Source organism: Mobula birostris, chromosome 17 (genome assembly GCF_030028105.1).
Source record: "Mobula birostris isolate sMobBir1 chromosome 17, sMobBir1.hap1, whole genome shotgun sequence".
NCBI classification, from domain to species: domain Eukaryota; kingdom Metazoa; phylum Chordata; class Chondrichthyes; order Myliobatiformes; family Myliobatidae; genus Mobula; species Mobula birostris.
In genome coordinates, this window is record NC_092386.1 from 1,394,646 (window position 1) to 1,409,607 (window position 14,962).

General features: G+C 42.4%; 1 protein-coding gene across 3 annotated transcripts in view; it reads right to left on the reverse strand.

Moving 5' to 3' along the window:
- Positions 1 to 210: 210 nt before the first annotated feature.
- The window catches only part of gtf2h2 (general transcription factor IIH, polypeptide 2), a 49,047-nt gene continuing 34,295 nt past the window's right edge, over positions 211 to 14,962 (reverse strand). For 2 of the 3 annotated variants that reach the window (XM_072281180.1, XM_072281182.1), the window contains exons 12-16: positions 14,372 to 14,435; positions 14,162 to 14,265; positions 8,704 to 8,806; positions 7,029 to 7,068; positions 400 to 4,257 (exon numbers count right to left, since the gene is read on the reverse strand). In XM_072281180.1, coding sequence (XP_072137281.1) covers positions 3,982 to 4,257; positions 7,029 to 7,068; positions 8,704 to 8,806; positions 14,162 to 14,265; positions 14,372 to 14,435 — 587 coding nt within the window. In that variant the 3' untranslated portion in view covers positions 400 to 3,981. The other variant, XM_072281183.1, reaches the window with a different exon arrangement.

Sequence of the window (14,962 nt, forward strand, 5' to 3'; positions counted from 1 at the left end):
TCCATAAGAAATTTATTTTGAACCTTCAACATCAGTGCGACTTGTCTTACTCAAGTGCACTTAACGAAATGTATTGAATAGTTTTACGAAATTAATTGTTCTTTGCAGGCAATGTTTATAAGGTTTCCAGTCAGTACCAATATTAGCAATCTAGGTCTCACTTGATCAAAGCACGCTTTACTGAAAATGCTCTCAATTATGAATACAGACTTTGTGAATGCAGACTTTTATTTCCCAAATATAGTTGGTTATTCATTGATCTATTAATTTATTTAACAGTCATTACAGATTGGATTGGTTATGAATACATCCAGGACAACAATGCAAGGTGTCATGAATAAAAATATCACACTCCACGCAGTAGATGCTCTGGCACACGTTGCAAATATATACCTGCAAGAAACGGAAGAATTATAATCTTAATACCACAAAACTAAATTGCCTACTTTTTTAAGCCTCTCCTCCCAATCCCTGGGCTTCTCATTTGCAGGTTGAGTTGGTGGTAAGGAAGGCAAATACAATGATAGCATTTATTTCAAGTGGACTAGAATACAAAACCAAGGATGTAATGCTGAGGCTTTATAAGGCACTGGTCAGACTAAACTTAGAGCAGTTTTGGCCACTTATGTAAGAAAAGATGGGTTGGCATTGGAGAGGGTCCAGAGGAGGTTCATGAGGATGATCCCAAGATTGAAAGGGTTATCGTATGGGGAGCATTTGATGGTTCTGGGCCTGTACTCACTGGAGTTTAGAAGAATGAGGGGGGATCTCATTGAAACCCACCGAATATTGAAAGCCCAACATAGAATGGATGTGGAGAGGATGTTTCCTACAGTGGGGGGGGGGGGGGGGGTGTATAGAACCAAAGGGCACAGACTCGGAATAGAGGACAACCATTTAGAGCAGAGATGAAGAGGAATTTCTTTAGCCAGAAGGTGGTGAATCTGTGTAATTCATTGCCAGAGGTGGCTGTGGAAGCCAAGTCAGTGGGTATAGCTAAAAACAGAGGTTGATACATTCTTGATTAGTCAGGGCATCAAAGGTTTCGGGGAGAAGACAGGAGAATGGGGTTGAGAGGGATAATAAATCAGATGGGGTTGAGATGGAATGGTGGAGCAAACTCGATGGCTTGAATGGCCTTATTCTGCTCTTGTATCTTCTGCATCAGGTACCAGATATCTAAAATCACAATAAGTCAATTGAGAATCAGAGTGGACGGCTATGTGCGGAGCCAAAAGAGATGGGGGAGATCTTGAACAATTTCTTTTCTTTGGTATTCACTAAGGAGAAGGATATTGAATTGTGTAAGGTAAGGGAAACAAGTAGGGTAGTTATGGAAACTATGGTGATTAAAGAAAAGGAAGTACTGGCGCTTTTAAGGAGTATAAAAGTGGTTAAGTCTCCGGGTCCTGACAAGATATTCCCTAGGACCTTGAGGGAAGTTAGTGTGGAAATAGTAGGGGCTCTGACAGAAATATTTCAAATGTCATTAGAAACGGGGATGGTGCCGGAGGATTGGCGTATTGCTCATGTGGTTCCATTGTTTAAAAAGGGTTCTAAGAGTAAACCTAGCAATTATCGGCCTGTGAGTTTGACGTCAGTGGTGGGTAAATTGATGGAAAGTATTCTTAGAGATGGTATATATAATTATCTGGATAGACAGGGTCTGATTAGGAACAGTCAACATGGATTTGTGCACGGAAGGTCATGTTTGACAAGTCATATTAAATTTTTTGAAGAGGTTACTAGGAAAGTTGACGAGGGTAAAGCGGTGGATGTTGTCTATATGAACCTCAGTAAGGCCTTTGAAAAGGTTCCACACGGAAGGTTAGTTAGGAAGGTTCAATCGTTAGGTATTAAAATTGAAGTAGGATTCAGCAGTGGCTGGATGGGAGACGCCAGAGAGTAGTGGTGGATAACTGTTTGTCAGATTGGAGGCTGGTGACTCGTGGTGTGCGTCAGGGACCTGTATTGGGTCCAATGTTGTTTGTCATATATATTAATGATCTGGATGATGGGGTGGTAAATTGGATTAGTAAGTATGCAGACGACACTAAGATAGGTGGAGTTGTGGATAATGAAGTATGTTCTCAAAGCTTGCAGAGAGATTTAGGCCAGTTAGAAGAGTGGGCTAAAAGATGGCAGATGGAGTTTAATGCTGATAAGTGTGAGGTGCTACATTTTGGTAGGGCTAATCAAAATAGGACATACATGGTAAATGGTAGGGCACTGAAGAATGCAGAAGAAGAGGGGTCTAGGAATAATGGTGCAGAGTTCCCTGAAGGTAGAATCTCATGTGGATAGGGTGGTGAAGAAAGCTTTTGGTATGCTGGCCTTTATAAATCAGAGCATTGAGTATAGGAGTTGGGATGTAATGTTGAAATTGTACAAGGCATTGGTAAGGCCAAATTTGGAGTATTGTGTACAGTTCTGGTCACCGATTTATAGGAAGGATGTCAACAAAATTGAGAGAGTACAGAGAAGATTTACTAGAACGTTACATGGGTTTCATCTCCTAAGTTACAGAGAAAGGATGAACAAGTTGGGTCTTTATTCTTTGGAACGTAGAAGGCTGAGGGGGGACTTGATAGATTTATTTAAAATTATGAGGGAGATAGATAGAGTTGACATGGATAGGCTTTTTCCATTGAGAGTGGGGGAGATTCTTTTTTTTGAATTTTTAGCTTCACTCCCCGACGTCACACGCCTGCGCAATCCCGCCTCTCTGAAGGCCGATGGAAAAAACAACGAAAAATTCAAAAAAAATGGAAAATTCAAAAAAGGCTTCTTCCGCACTCCCGCTCCGATTCTCAGATTTCCTTCTCCGAAAAAAGGAAAAAAAAGTGAGGAAGCGCAGAATCAAATATCGCTGTGATGATTGTACGTTCTAGTATCAATTGTTTGGCGACAATAAAGTATAAAGATTCAAACAAGAGGACATGAGTTGAGAGTTAGAGGACAAAAGTTTAGGGGTAACATGAGGGGGAACTTCTTTACTCGGAGTGGCAGCTGTGTGGAATGAGCTTCCAGCAGAAGTGGTTGAGGCAGGTTCGATGTTGTCGTTTAAAGTTAAATTGGATAGCTATATGGACAGGAAAGGAACGGAGGGCTATAGGCTGAGTGTGGGTGAGTGGGACTAGGTGAGAGTAAGAGTTCGGCACAGACTAGAAGGGCCGAGGTGGCCTGTTTCCGTGCTGTAATTGTTGTATGGTTGTATGACTGGATGATGCCTTATCATGGCACTTGTCTTGCAGGCAATCTTCAGTATCCTGTCAGTACAGCTAGTGGATTGCACATTGCAATATTCAAATTTAAAACAAAAATTCATCACTGGACTGAATTTAAAGAGCCACAGTGCTTTGCAATTTACAGGTGCAACACTCCCTTCAATTCTGGCTGGAATTCTTTTTATTTGAATTATAACGGAAGTAGAATCACTTTGAAAAGCTTGTAAACAAAATGGTATACTGTAACAGAGCTGCAATCAGAATTAATTAGTCTACAGATAATGCATCAATTTCTCCAGCTCAGATGTGTGACTGTGATACTGACAATGCTCTGGAATTTAGCAAACAATATCAAAGTGGATAGTAAAAGCTTTTTCAAGTATGTAAAAAATAAAAGAGAGATGAGAATGGATATAGGTCCACTAGAAAATGAGGCCAAAGAAACAACAGGGGCCAAGGAGAAGGCAAATGAACAAAGTGATTATTTTGCATCAGTCTTCACTGTGGAAGACACTAGCAGATAGAGTTGAAGGGTGTGAGGGAAGAGAAGCGAATGCAGTTACTATTACAAGGGAGGAGGTGCTGAAAAAATTGAATTGAATTGAATTAAATTGATTTCTTGCATCCTTCACATACATGAGGAGTAAAAACCTTTACGTTACGTCTCCATCCAAATGTGCAATGTGCAATCATAGTAATCTATAATAATTTATAATAAATAGAACAGTCAATGTAACATAGAAATACACTCAAATCAGTGCAAGTTAATCAGTCTGATGGCCTGGTGGAAGAAGCTGTCCCGGAACCTGTTGGTCCTGGGTTTTATGCTGCGGTGCCGATTCCTGGATGGTAGCAGCTGGAATAGATTGTGGCTGGGGTGACTTAGGTCCCCGATGATCCTTTGGGCCCTTTTTAAACACCTGTCTTTGCAAATGTCCTGAATCATGGGAAGTTCACATCTACAGATGCACTGGGCTGTCCACACCACTCTTTGCAGAATCCTGTGATTAAGGGAGGCACAGTTCCCAAACTGGAGGAAAGACCAAAAGGTACATAATTGACCCAGGCTAGATGAACTGCACCATAGGGTTCAGAAAGAGATAGTGGTAGTGATTATGGAGACATTAGTAATGATTTTCCAAAATCATTGGACTCTGGCATAGTGCCAGAGGAGGAAAAATTGCAAATGTCACTCCACTCTCTAAGAAAGGAGGAAGGCAGCAGAAAAGAAAATTATAGACCAGTTAACCTCACCTCAGTGGGTAGGAAGATGTCTGAGTCAATTGTTAAGGACGAGGTTATGGGGTACTTGGTGATAGAGGACAAAGTCAGCATGGTTTCCTTACGGGAACCTGTTGTGAAATTCTTTGAAGAGATTTACACATCGGATAGATAAAGGGGGTACAGTGGATGTTGTATATTTGGACTTTCAGAAGGCCTTTGACAAGGTGCCACACATGACCCTGCTTACCAAGGTTACAGGAAAATTACTGATATGGTTAGAGCATTGGTTGATTGGTAGGAGGCAGCCAGTGGGAATAAAAGGATTCTGTGGCTGCCAGTGACTAGTGGTGGAGGGGCAGATAGTGTTGAGGAAACAGGTAGGATGCAGAAGGACTAGACAGATTAGGAGAATGGGAAAGAGAGTGGCAAATGAAATATAGTGTTGGAAAATGCATGGTCATGCACCTTGCTAGTAGAAACAAATGTGCAGACTATTTTCAAAATGGAGAGAATATCTGAGATGCAAAAGGACTTGGGAGTTCTTGTGTAGAACACCCTAAAGATTCAGAAAGGGCAGGTCCTGTTTGACAAACTTACTAGAGTTCTTTGAGGACTTAATGAGTGCAGTGGATAGAGGAGAACAGGTGGATGTCATATACTTGGATTTCCAGAAGGCATCCAATAAGGTGCCGCACAGAGACTTACAAATAAGATACGGATGCATGGAGTCGGAGGAAGTTTATTGGCTTGGACAGTGGACTGGTTAACCAATAGAAGGCAGAAAGTTGGTATAATGGGTGTTTTGCCGGTTGGCAGTCTGTGATGAGTGGGGTGCCGCAGGGGTTGGTGCTGGGCCCGCAGCTGTTTACCATTTACATTGATGATTTGGAAGAGGGGACTGAGTGTAGCATAGCAAAATTTGCTGATGACACTAAACTGAGTGGAAAAGCAAACTGGGCAGAGGATGTGGAGAGTATGCAGAGGGATATAGATAGGTTAAGTGAGTGGGCCAAGGTCTGGCAGATGGAATACAACATTGGGAAATGCAAGATCATCCACTTTGGAAGGAATAATAGAAGAGCAGATTATTATTTAAATGGTGAAAGATTGCAGCATTCTGTTGCGCAGAGGGACATGGGAGTGCTTGTGCATGAATCGCAAAACATTGGCTTGCAGTTACAACAGGTTATTAAGAAGGCAAACGGAATGTTGGCCTTCATTGCTAGAGGGATTGAATTCAAGAGCAGGGAGGTCATGCTGCAACTATACAGGGTACTGGTGAGGCTGCACCTGGAGTACTGTGTGCAGTTCTGGTCTCCATACTTGAGGAAGGATATACTGGCTTTGGAGGCAGTGCAGAGGAGGTTCACGAGGTTGATTCCAGGGATGAAGGGGTTAACCTATGTGGAGATATTGAGTTGCCTGGGACCACAGTCTCTGGAGTTTAGAAGAATGAGAGGGGATCTTATAGAAACATACAAAATTTTGAAAGGGATAGATAAGATAGTAGGAAAGTTGCTTCCATTGGTAGGTGGGACTACAACTAGGGGACATTGCCTCAAGTTTCAGTGGAGAAGATTTACGAAGGAGTTGAGCAGGAACTGTTTTTCCCAGAGAGTGGTGAATCTGTGGAATTCTCTGCCCAGGGAAGCAGTTGAGGCTTCTTCATGAAACAGTTAGATAGGTTTTTACATAGTAAGGGAATTAAGGGTTTTGGGGAAAAGGCAGGTAGATGGAGCTGAGTTTACAGACAGATCAGCCATGATCTTATGAATGGTGGGGCAGGATCGATGGGCTGGATGGTCTACTCCTGCTCCTATTTCTTATGTTCTTATGTAAAGATTAACTTGCAGGTAGAGTTGGTGGTGAGGAAGGCAAATGTAATGTTAGCACACATTTCAAGCTGTCTAGAATATAAGAGCAGGGTTTAATGCTGAGGCTTTATAAGGCACTGGTGAGGTCTCCCCTTCAGTTTTGTGAATAGTTTTGGGCTCCTCATCTGAGAAAAGATGTGCTCGCATTGGAGAGTGTTCTGAGGAGTTTCAGAAAAAAGATTCCGGGAATGAAAGTGCTATCATACGAGGAACATTTGATGGCTTTGGGTCTGTACCCGCTGAAATTTAGAAGGATGAGGGGGAGTCTAATTGAAACCTTTCAAATGTTGAAAGGACTTGACAGAGTAGATGTGCAAAGGATGTTTCCCATGGTGGAGATTCTAGGACAAGAGGGCACAGCCTCAGGATAGAGGGGTGTGCATTTAAAACAGAGATGTGCAGAACTTTCTTTATCCAGAGGGTGGTAAATTTGTGGAATCTGTTTACCACAGGCAGCTGTGGAGTCCAGGTCATTGGGTGTATTTAAGGCAGAGCTTGTTCGGTTCTTGACGGGCACAGCACCAAAGGTTATGGGGAGAAGGCTGGGGAGTTGGGCTGAAGAGGAGGAAAAAGGATCAGCCATGATTGAATGGTGGAGCAGACTCGATGGGCCGAATGGCTTAATTCTGCTCCTATGTCTTATGGTCTTAATACCCCCAGAAGAAAAAACTTTTTACAAGAATCATATATATGTAAGACTTACATTTGGATCTTGCATATCTCCTTGGCAACCTTGGCAACATCTAAAGACGGAGGAAACAATGTAACCAACATTTTTTGAAAAGAATTCTTACTTTTACTTCTCTAGAAATAGATGCACAAATGGTCCTTATGGCCCCCTTGTTGTCTCAATGAGTGGCCAGAAACCCTGATTTACTTCCCTAAGCCAAGACTACATAAGTTCAGTAACTTTACAAAAACTAGAGGCAATACATGGAAACTTTCTTCTCTAATTGGCTAAAATGGAAGATTAACTTTCTCAGCTCTATACAACTAACCCATTAATGCAAGAAAAAAGAATCACAACTTTTGAACTTTCAGAGGATGTAACAACAATCAGAACTTTTAAAGCTCTGGTTGTCATAACAATACCATTAGTTCCATGGCCTGCTAAAGCTGTAGAAAGAAAAGGGACATTTAATAGACTCTTAGATAGGCACATGGATGATCTAAAAATAGAGTACTATGAAGGAGGGACGGATTAGACTAAAGGTTGGCATAACCCAGTGAGCTGAAAGGTCTGCACTGCGCTGGTATGTTCAGACAGTCACAGAACACTACAGCATACTAACAGCCACTTCAGCCCATCTGTCTGAGCCGAAGCACTTGAACTACCTAGTCCCCTCGACCCGCACCCAGACTAAAGTCCTTCGTACCCATCCCAGCCAAGTTCTCTGTCACTTCTCCAAAGGGATCCCATCATTAAGCACATCTTTCCCTCTCCCCCTTTCTGCTTTCCGTGGGGATCACTCCCTGTGCAACTCCCTTGTCCACTGATCTTCCTCCTGGTACTTATCCTTGCAAGCAGAACAAGTGCCACACCTGCACCTACACCTCCTCCCTGACTACTATTCAGGGCCCCAAACAGTCCTTCCAGGTGAGGCAACACTTCATCTCTGAGCCTGTTGGGGTCATATTCTATGTCCGGTGCTCCTAGTATGGCCTCCTGTAGATCAGTGAGATCCAATGAAGGTTGGGAGACACTTCGCTGAGCACCTACACGCAGTAGGCCACAAAAAGCAGGATCTCCCACTGGCTACCCATTTCAATTCTACTTCCCATACTCAATCTGACATACAAGTCCATGGCCTCCTCTACTGCCTTGATGAGGCCACACTCAGGTTGGAGGAGCAAAACCTTATATTCCGTGTGGGTAGCCTCCAACCAGACGGCATGAACATTGATTTTTCGAACTTGCGGTAACTAACCCCTCCTTCACCATTCCCCATTCGCCTATTCCTGTTTCCCTCTCTCACCTTATCTCCTTACCTGCTTAACATCTCCCTCTGGTGCTCCTCCCCCTTCCCCTTCTTCCATGCTCTGCTGTCCTCTCCTATCATTTTCCCTTCTCCAGCCTTTTATCTCTTGCACCAATCAACTTCTCAGCTCTTTTCTTCACTCCCCTCCCCTTTCCCGAGTCACCAATCACCTGCCACCTTGTACATCTTCCTCCCCTCTCCCTTCTTAGTCCGACTCTTTCCCTTTTCCGTTCCAATTCTGATGAGGGATCTCGGCCCGAATTGTCGACTGTTTACTCCTTTCTATGGACGCTGCCTGGCCTGCTGAGTTCCTCCAGCATTCTGTGTATCTTGTTTTGGATTTCTAGCAACTGCAGATTTTCTCGTGTTTCTGATCTTTATCTATGTGATTTTACCTACCGTTCTCCCGGAATCTCTTCTAAGGGAATTTCTCTGAACGCATCCAGTGGGAACAGATGATGGTAAGATCTTGCCAAGTGAGGTGCAGAGACTAACGTAAGACCTACCACAAACAATAAAAACAATTACTCCTCTGGTTAACTTTTCATGACAGGGGCATTGTTGAGGATCCCTACCACCCATCCCACAATCTTTTAAACCCAGTACTGTCAGGATGGAGATACAGGAGGATCAGAACTCGGACTGCCACACTGGGTAACAGCTTCAGAATCAGATTCAGAATCAGGTTTATTATCAACAGCATGTGATGTGAAATTTGTTAACTTAGCAGCAGCATTTCAGTGAGATACATAATGTAACGGAGAAAAAAAAATAACAATAAACAAGTAAATCAATTACAATATACATATATTGAATAGATTTTTTAAAATGTGCATTAACAGAAATTCTGTATATTAAAAAAGTGAGGTGGTGTCCAAAGATGCAAAGTCCATTTGGGAATCAGATGGCAGGAGGGAAGAAGCTGTTCCTGAATCACTAAGTGTGTGCCTTCAGGCTTCTGTACCTCCTACCTGATGGTAACAGTGAGAAAAGGGAATGCCCTGGGTGCTGGGGTCCTTAATAATGGACGCTGCCTTTCTGAGACACCACTCCCTGAAGATGTCCTGAGTACTTTGTAGGCTAGTACTCAAGATGGAGCTGACTAGATTTACAACCTTCTGCAGCTTCTTTCAGTCCTGTGCAGTTGCCTCTCCATACCAGACAGTGATGCAGCCTGTCAGAATGCTCTCCATGTTACAACTGTAGAAGTTTTTGAGTGTATTTGTTGACAGGCCAAATCTCTTCAAACTCCTAATGAAGTACAGTCACCGTCTTGCCTTCTTTAACTGCATCGATATGTTGGGACCAGGTTAGATCCTCAGAGATCTTGACACCCAGGAACTTGAAACAGCTCACTCTCTCCACTCTGATCCCTCTATGAGGATTGGTATGTGTTCCTTCGTCTTACCCTTCCTGAAGTCCACAATCAGCTCCGTCATTTTACTAACGCTGAGTGCCAGGGTGTTGCTGCAACACCACTCCATTAGTTGGGTTATCTCCCTCCTGTACGCCCTCTCGTCACCACCTGAGATTCTACCTACAATGGTTGTATTGTCAGCAAAGTTATAGATGGTATTTGAGCTATGCCTAGCCACACAGTCATGTGTATACAGAGAGTAGAGTAGAGCTTCATTCCCTCAGGCTGTGAGACTAATCAACATCCTGCCATCACCGAGGTCCCGTCACTAGGACAGCGAGCTGTTTACTGTTTACCTGTGCTACGCATTTTGAATTATATTTTATTAACTTATATATGGTCATATTTTGGTTTATGTGCTGTGTGTGTGATTATGTTTTGTTGGTGCACTGTGGTGCAGAAGAATGTTGCTTCATTTGGTTGTGTATATGTACCATCAGATGAAAATACTCTCGAACTTGGATATTTCTCAACATATCATTTACACATACCAAAATAGCACAGAGTTCATAAATATTGACAAATTTTGAATTTATGTGACATTAATCTTCACATAAATGAGGTAATGGGAACAAGTGCAAAGAGCTTCCAATAAGATATGTAAAATAGTATGGCATTCTCATGTATCAAGTTTATAGGTGCACCAAAGTAAAAATCCAGATGGAGTTCTTGGGGATGAAATTCCAAGAAGATACAGATCAAATCTCCACTGATATACAATATGAAACTGACATTATGATTTTGACATATATTATCAAGCTATCCATTATCCATGTCTCTGTGGTTTACAAGGAACCAGCCTAGTTCAAACAGTAATGCTGAAATGAATCTACTATTTGGTGGCCTTCCTCAAAGCTGGTTAGAAGAGTATGTGTTGAATCCGGTGCTTTGTATTACTGGTCCACTCATCTTTAATTCATATCCCTCCAATCTATACTCAGCGCCATTTCAAAGTGCCAAAGTCAAGACTGAATTGATGATATTTATAACAGCAGAGCTTTCCACTGGCTCATGCTGCCCAGATATACAGACAAATGCCACTTCACAACTCTGTTTGCAGCCATACAGACTGCACTGTATTCAGGCAAGCTCTTTCAAAATGCATCAAGGAGTTCTGCCTCTGCCAGTGTCTCAAGCAGCAATCTTCAGTTTCTCACTGTCTTCTGGGCAAAAGGGACTTCCCTAAATCCTTTCTCTAACAACTTTAACATTCTGCCTGCTACTTATCACCATGCTTTCAATCCTTCACAGTCACCCAAGCTGATCTGCACCATCACTGTTCCAGCCTCCTCTAGTTTGCAGATCAAAGTTCAAAATTTATTAATAAAGTACGTACTTGTCACAACATACAATACTGAAAGTGCAGGCATTCACAGTAAATACAAAGAAACACAATAGAATAAATGAAAAACTACACATAAGCAAAAAGACACAAACTGTGCAAATACAAAAAGAGAAAAAATAATAATAAATAAGCAATAATTCTCAAGAACACGAGACAAAGAGTGCTTGAAAGTGAGGCCAGAGGGTGTGGGACAGTTCAGTGTTGGGGTGAGTGAACTTCTCCGCTTTGGTTCAAGAGGCCGATGGTTGGGGGATAAAAATTGTTCCTGAACCTGGTGGATATACCCAGCCTGACCATTCTTGTTACTGCTCCAGATCTCCAGCCCTGGAAACATTCACTTCTACCTCCATGGACCTAAAGATCTTGGCATGATCGGTTCTTTGGGTGTGAACCCTTTCAGATCACCTAGGTTCCAGTTCCCACAGCCTTTTTCCACTCACACTGCTTCCTTTATACTTACCCGATTAAATGGAAAATTTATGATAATATTGCCTAATATTTAAACTTGTGAACAAAAAGTATGTTGGAGTATTAGAAATAGTTCCCAATCATTCAGAAAATCTGCTCATTTGACACAGAAGTCTCCGTGAATTGAATTGACTTTATTTCTTACATCCATCACCTACACAAGGAGTAAAAATTTTTATATTACATCTCCGCCTGAATGCACAATTTGCAAATTATAGTCATTTGTAATAAATAGTATGTACAACAGTCAATATAGCATAGAAATATAATTGTATCAGCATGAGTTAATCAGTCTGATGGCCTGGTGGAAGAAGCTGTCACAGAGCCTGCTGGTCCTGGCGTTAATGCTGAGGTACCGTTTCCCGGATGGTAGTAGTTGGAACAGTTTGTGGTGACTCAGGTCCACAATGATCCTTCAGGACCTTGTTACACACCTGTCTTTGTAAATGTCCTGAATAGTGGGAAGTTCACATCTACAGATGCACTGGGCTGTCTGCACCACTCTCTACAGAGTCTTACCATTGAGTGAAGTACCCTCCCGTACTAGGCAGTGATGCAGCCAGTCAGGATGCTCTCAATTGCGCCCCTGTAGAAAGTCCTTAGGATTTGAGGACTCGTGCCAAACTTCTTCAACTGTCTGAGGTGAAAGAGGCGTGGTTGTGCTTTTTCACTACACAGCCGGTATGTTCAGACCACGTGAGGTCCTCAGTGATGTGTACACTAAGGAACTTAAAGCTGGTCACCTTCTCAATCCCAGATCCATCGATGTCAATAGAGTTTAGCCTGTCTCCATTCCTCCTGTAGTCCACAATCAGCTCCTTTGTTTTTGTGACATTGAGGGAGAGGTTGTTTTCTTGACACCACTGTGTCAGGGTGATGACTTCTTCTCTGTAGGCTGCCTCGTTATTATTTGAGATTAAGCCAATCAGTGTAGTGTCATCAGCAAATTTAATTAGCAGATTGGAGCTATGGGTGGCGACACAGTCATGGGTATACAGACAATGAAGGAGGGGGTTTAGGACACAGCCCTGAGGGGCACTTGTGTTGAGGGTCAGAGGAGCAGAGGTCAGGGAGCCCACTCTTACCACCTGCCGGCAATCTGACGAAGTCCAGGATCCAGCTGCACAAGGCAGGGTGAAGGCTGAGGTCTCTGAGCTTCTTGTCAAGCCTGGAGGGAATTATGTGTTGGATGCTGAACTATAGTCTAGAACAGCATTCTCACATAACCATCTCTCTTCTCCAGATGTGTAAGGACGGTGTGTAGAGCTGTGGCTATTGCATCATCTGTCCATCGGTTGTGTCGGTAGGTGAATTGTAGGGGGTCCAGTGTGGGTGGTAGCAAGCTGCAGATGTAGTCTTTGACCAGCCTCTCAGAGCATTCGCTTATTATTGAGGTGAGTGTGACAGGACGCCAGTCGTTCAGACATGTTACCTTGGTCTTTTTAGGTACAGGGACAATGGTGGATGTTTTGAAGCAAAGGGCACTCTACACTGGGAGAGAGAGATTAAAAATGTCTGCAAACACACCTGCCAGTTGTGCCACGCACATCCTGAGGACCCGCCCTAGGATGCCGTCCGGCCCCGCAGCCTTGCGACTGTCCACTCATTGGAAACACCTGCACACTTCAACCTCAGAGATGTCGAAGGTGCAGGTCGCTTTGGCAGCTTTCCTTGGGGATAAGCAATGTGCTGGATAACTGGACATGCAGGTCTCCAACGTGCTGGATAGTCAGGGATTCACCATGACTCTTCACCCGTCAGACTCACAGAGCACTGTAGCACAGAAGCAGGCCCTCCAGCCCATCCAATCCATGTTGAACTGTTACTCGCCGCTCCCTCCCATCCCATCCTGGCCATCCAAGTATTTATCCAAACTTCTCTGAAATGGTACAACTGAACATTTCTTTACAATCCTTATCTTAACATCCATCTTTTCTGCTCACTTTGTTACATCTGTTAGATTGGACTATTTATTGTCATTTTCTTTGCAGGTTAGTAATTAGTTACTTGCTAGTATTTTTCATAACAACTTATATACATGTAACTATTGGTATATTTCCTAGCACAAACAGTATGTATATGCAGTTGTTCAGTGCGTCCCCTAGTGGTTACAGTTCTTTATAACATTCTAGAAAGTGCTGGAAGCTTCACAATTGTTAATATGATTGTACTCAGTTCACAAATCTCCAGATGCTGTAATATTTGAACAGAGGGTATCTGATTGGTTGACTCTTATCTATGAATTTGATTAGAATGTTTCTGAAGTATGGGGTATAAAAAGCTGACCATGTTATGCTGCCACTTTCTGCTTCTCTCTCCTGTCACTTACTAGCCTCTGCTCTTGTTATCTTCCATTTCAATTTCTTGTGTTCTATTAATGCTAAATAAAACAATTGTGAAGCAACAAGTTTTATGCCTCTTTCCTGATTTCCAAAGGAACCCTGGATTAAAAACATCAGAATCCCACACATCCTTTTGCTGTTTGTCTCCATACCACTGCTTTCCTCAAATTTAAATACTTCTCTTCACCAGTGTAGTTCATACATTCCAAATTCATTGCATTTCTCCACCTTCACATGATGGCTGAAACACTTTTCAAGTGCATTTCAAAGTTATGATGTACTCACCACAGACTTTACAATCTACAGGCAGTTCGGTGTATTTAGCTCTACACTGGGGACAAAAATATCCACCAAGTGTCAAGATTGGTCCACTACTGCTATCCAGATGTCTAGAAGCAGAAAAGGTATAAATTAAGCCGACACAATTGTTAATATGATTGTACTCAGTTCACAAATCTCCAGATGCTGTAATGAGCATTCCAATACTATACTCACGCCATGCTGAAGCACGGTTTCGCATTCTGATCTGATAAGGATGCCATTATATGTTGAGGAAAACCTTACAAAAAGTGAAAAAGAATGTTTTATTAAAAGAATATTAACTCCCAACAAAATGAACAATATTATCAATCAAAACAACTATTATACATGAAACTAAGGTAATGGCTGACGTTGATATCAAAGTACATGCAATATTGTTAACTGGAATATCTACGAAAGGGATCTGAACTTCAGTTTTGTTTTTCACTCATCTCCTTAATAATTAATTATCCTACTCTGTTAACAGTCTACTCTCTCATAGCCTTGAATATAAAACATAGAACACTACAGCACAGTATTGTCCCTTTGGCCCATGATGTTGTGCCCACCAATATAAATCTACTCCACGATCAAGCTAATCCTTCCTTCCTACATAACCATGTATTTTTCTTTCAGCCATGTGCCTACTTAAGAGATTCTTAAACGTCCCTAATGTATCTGCCTCCACCAGCACGCCTGGCAGTGCATTCCATACAACCACCACTCTCTGTGTAAAAAAACCTACCCCTGACCTGACCCCTATTCTTTCCTCCAGTCACCTCTTCT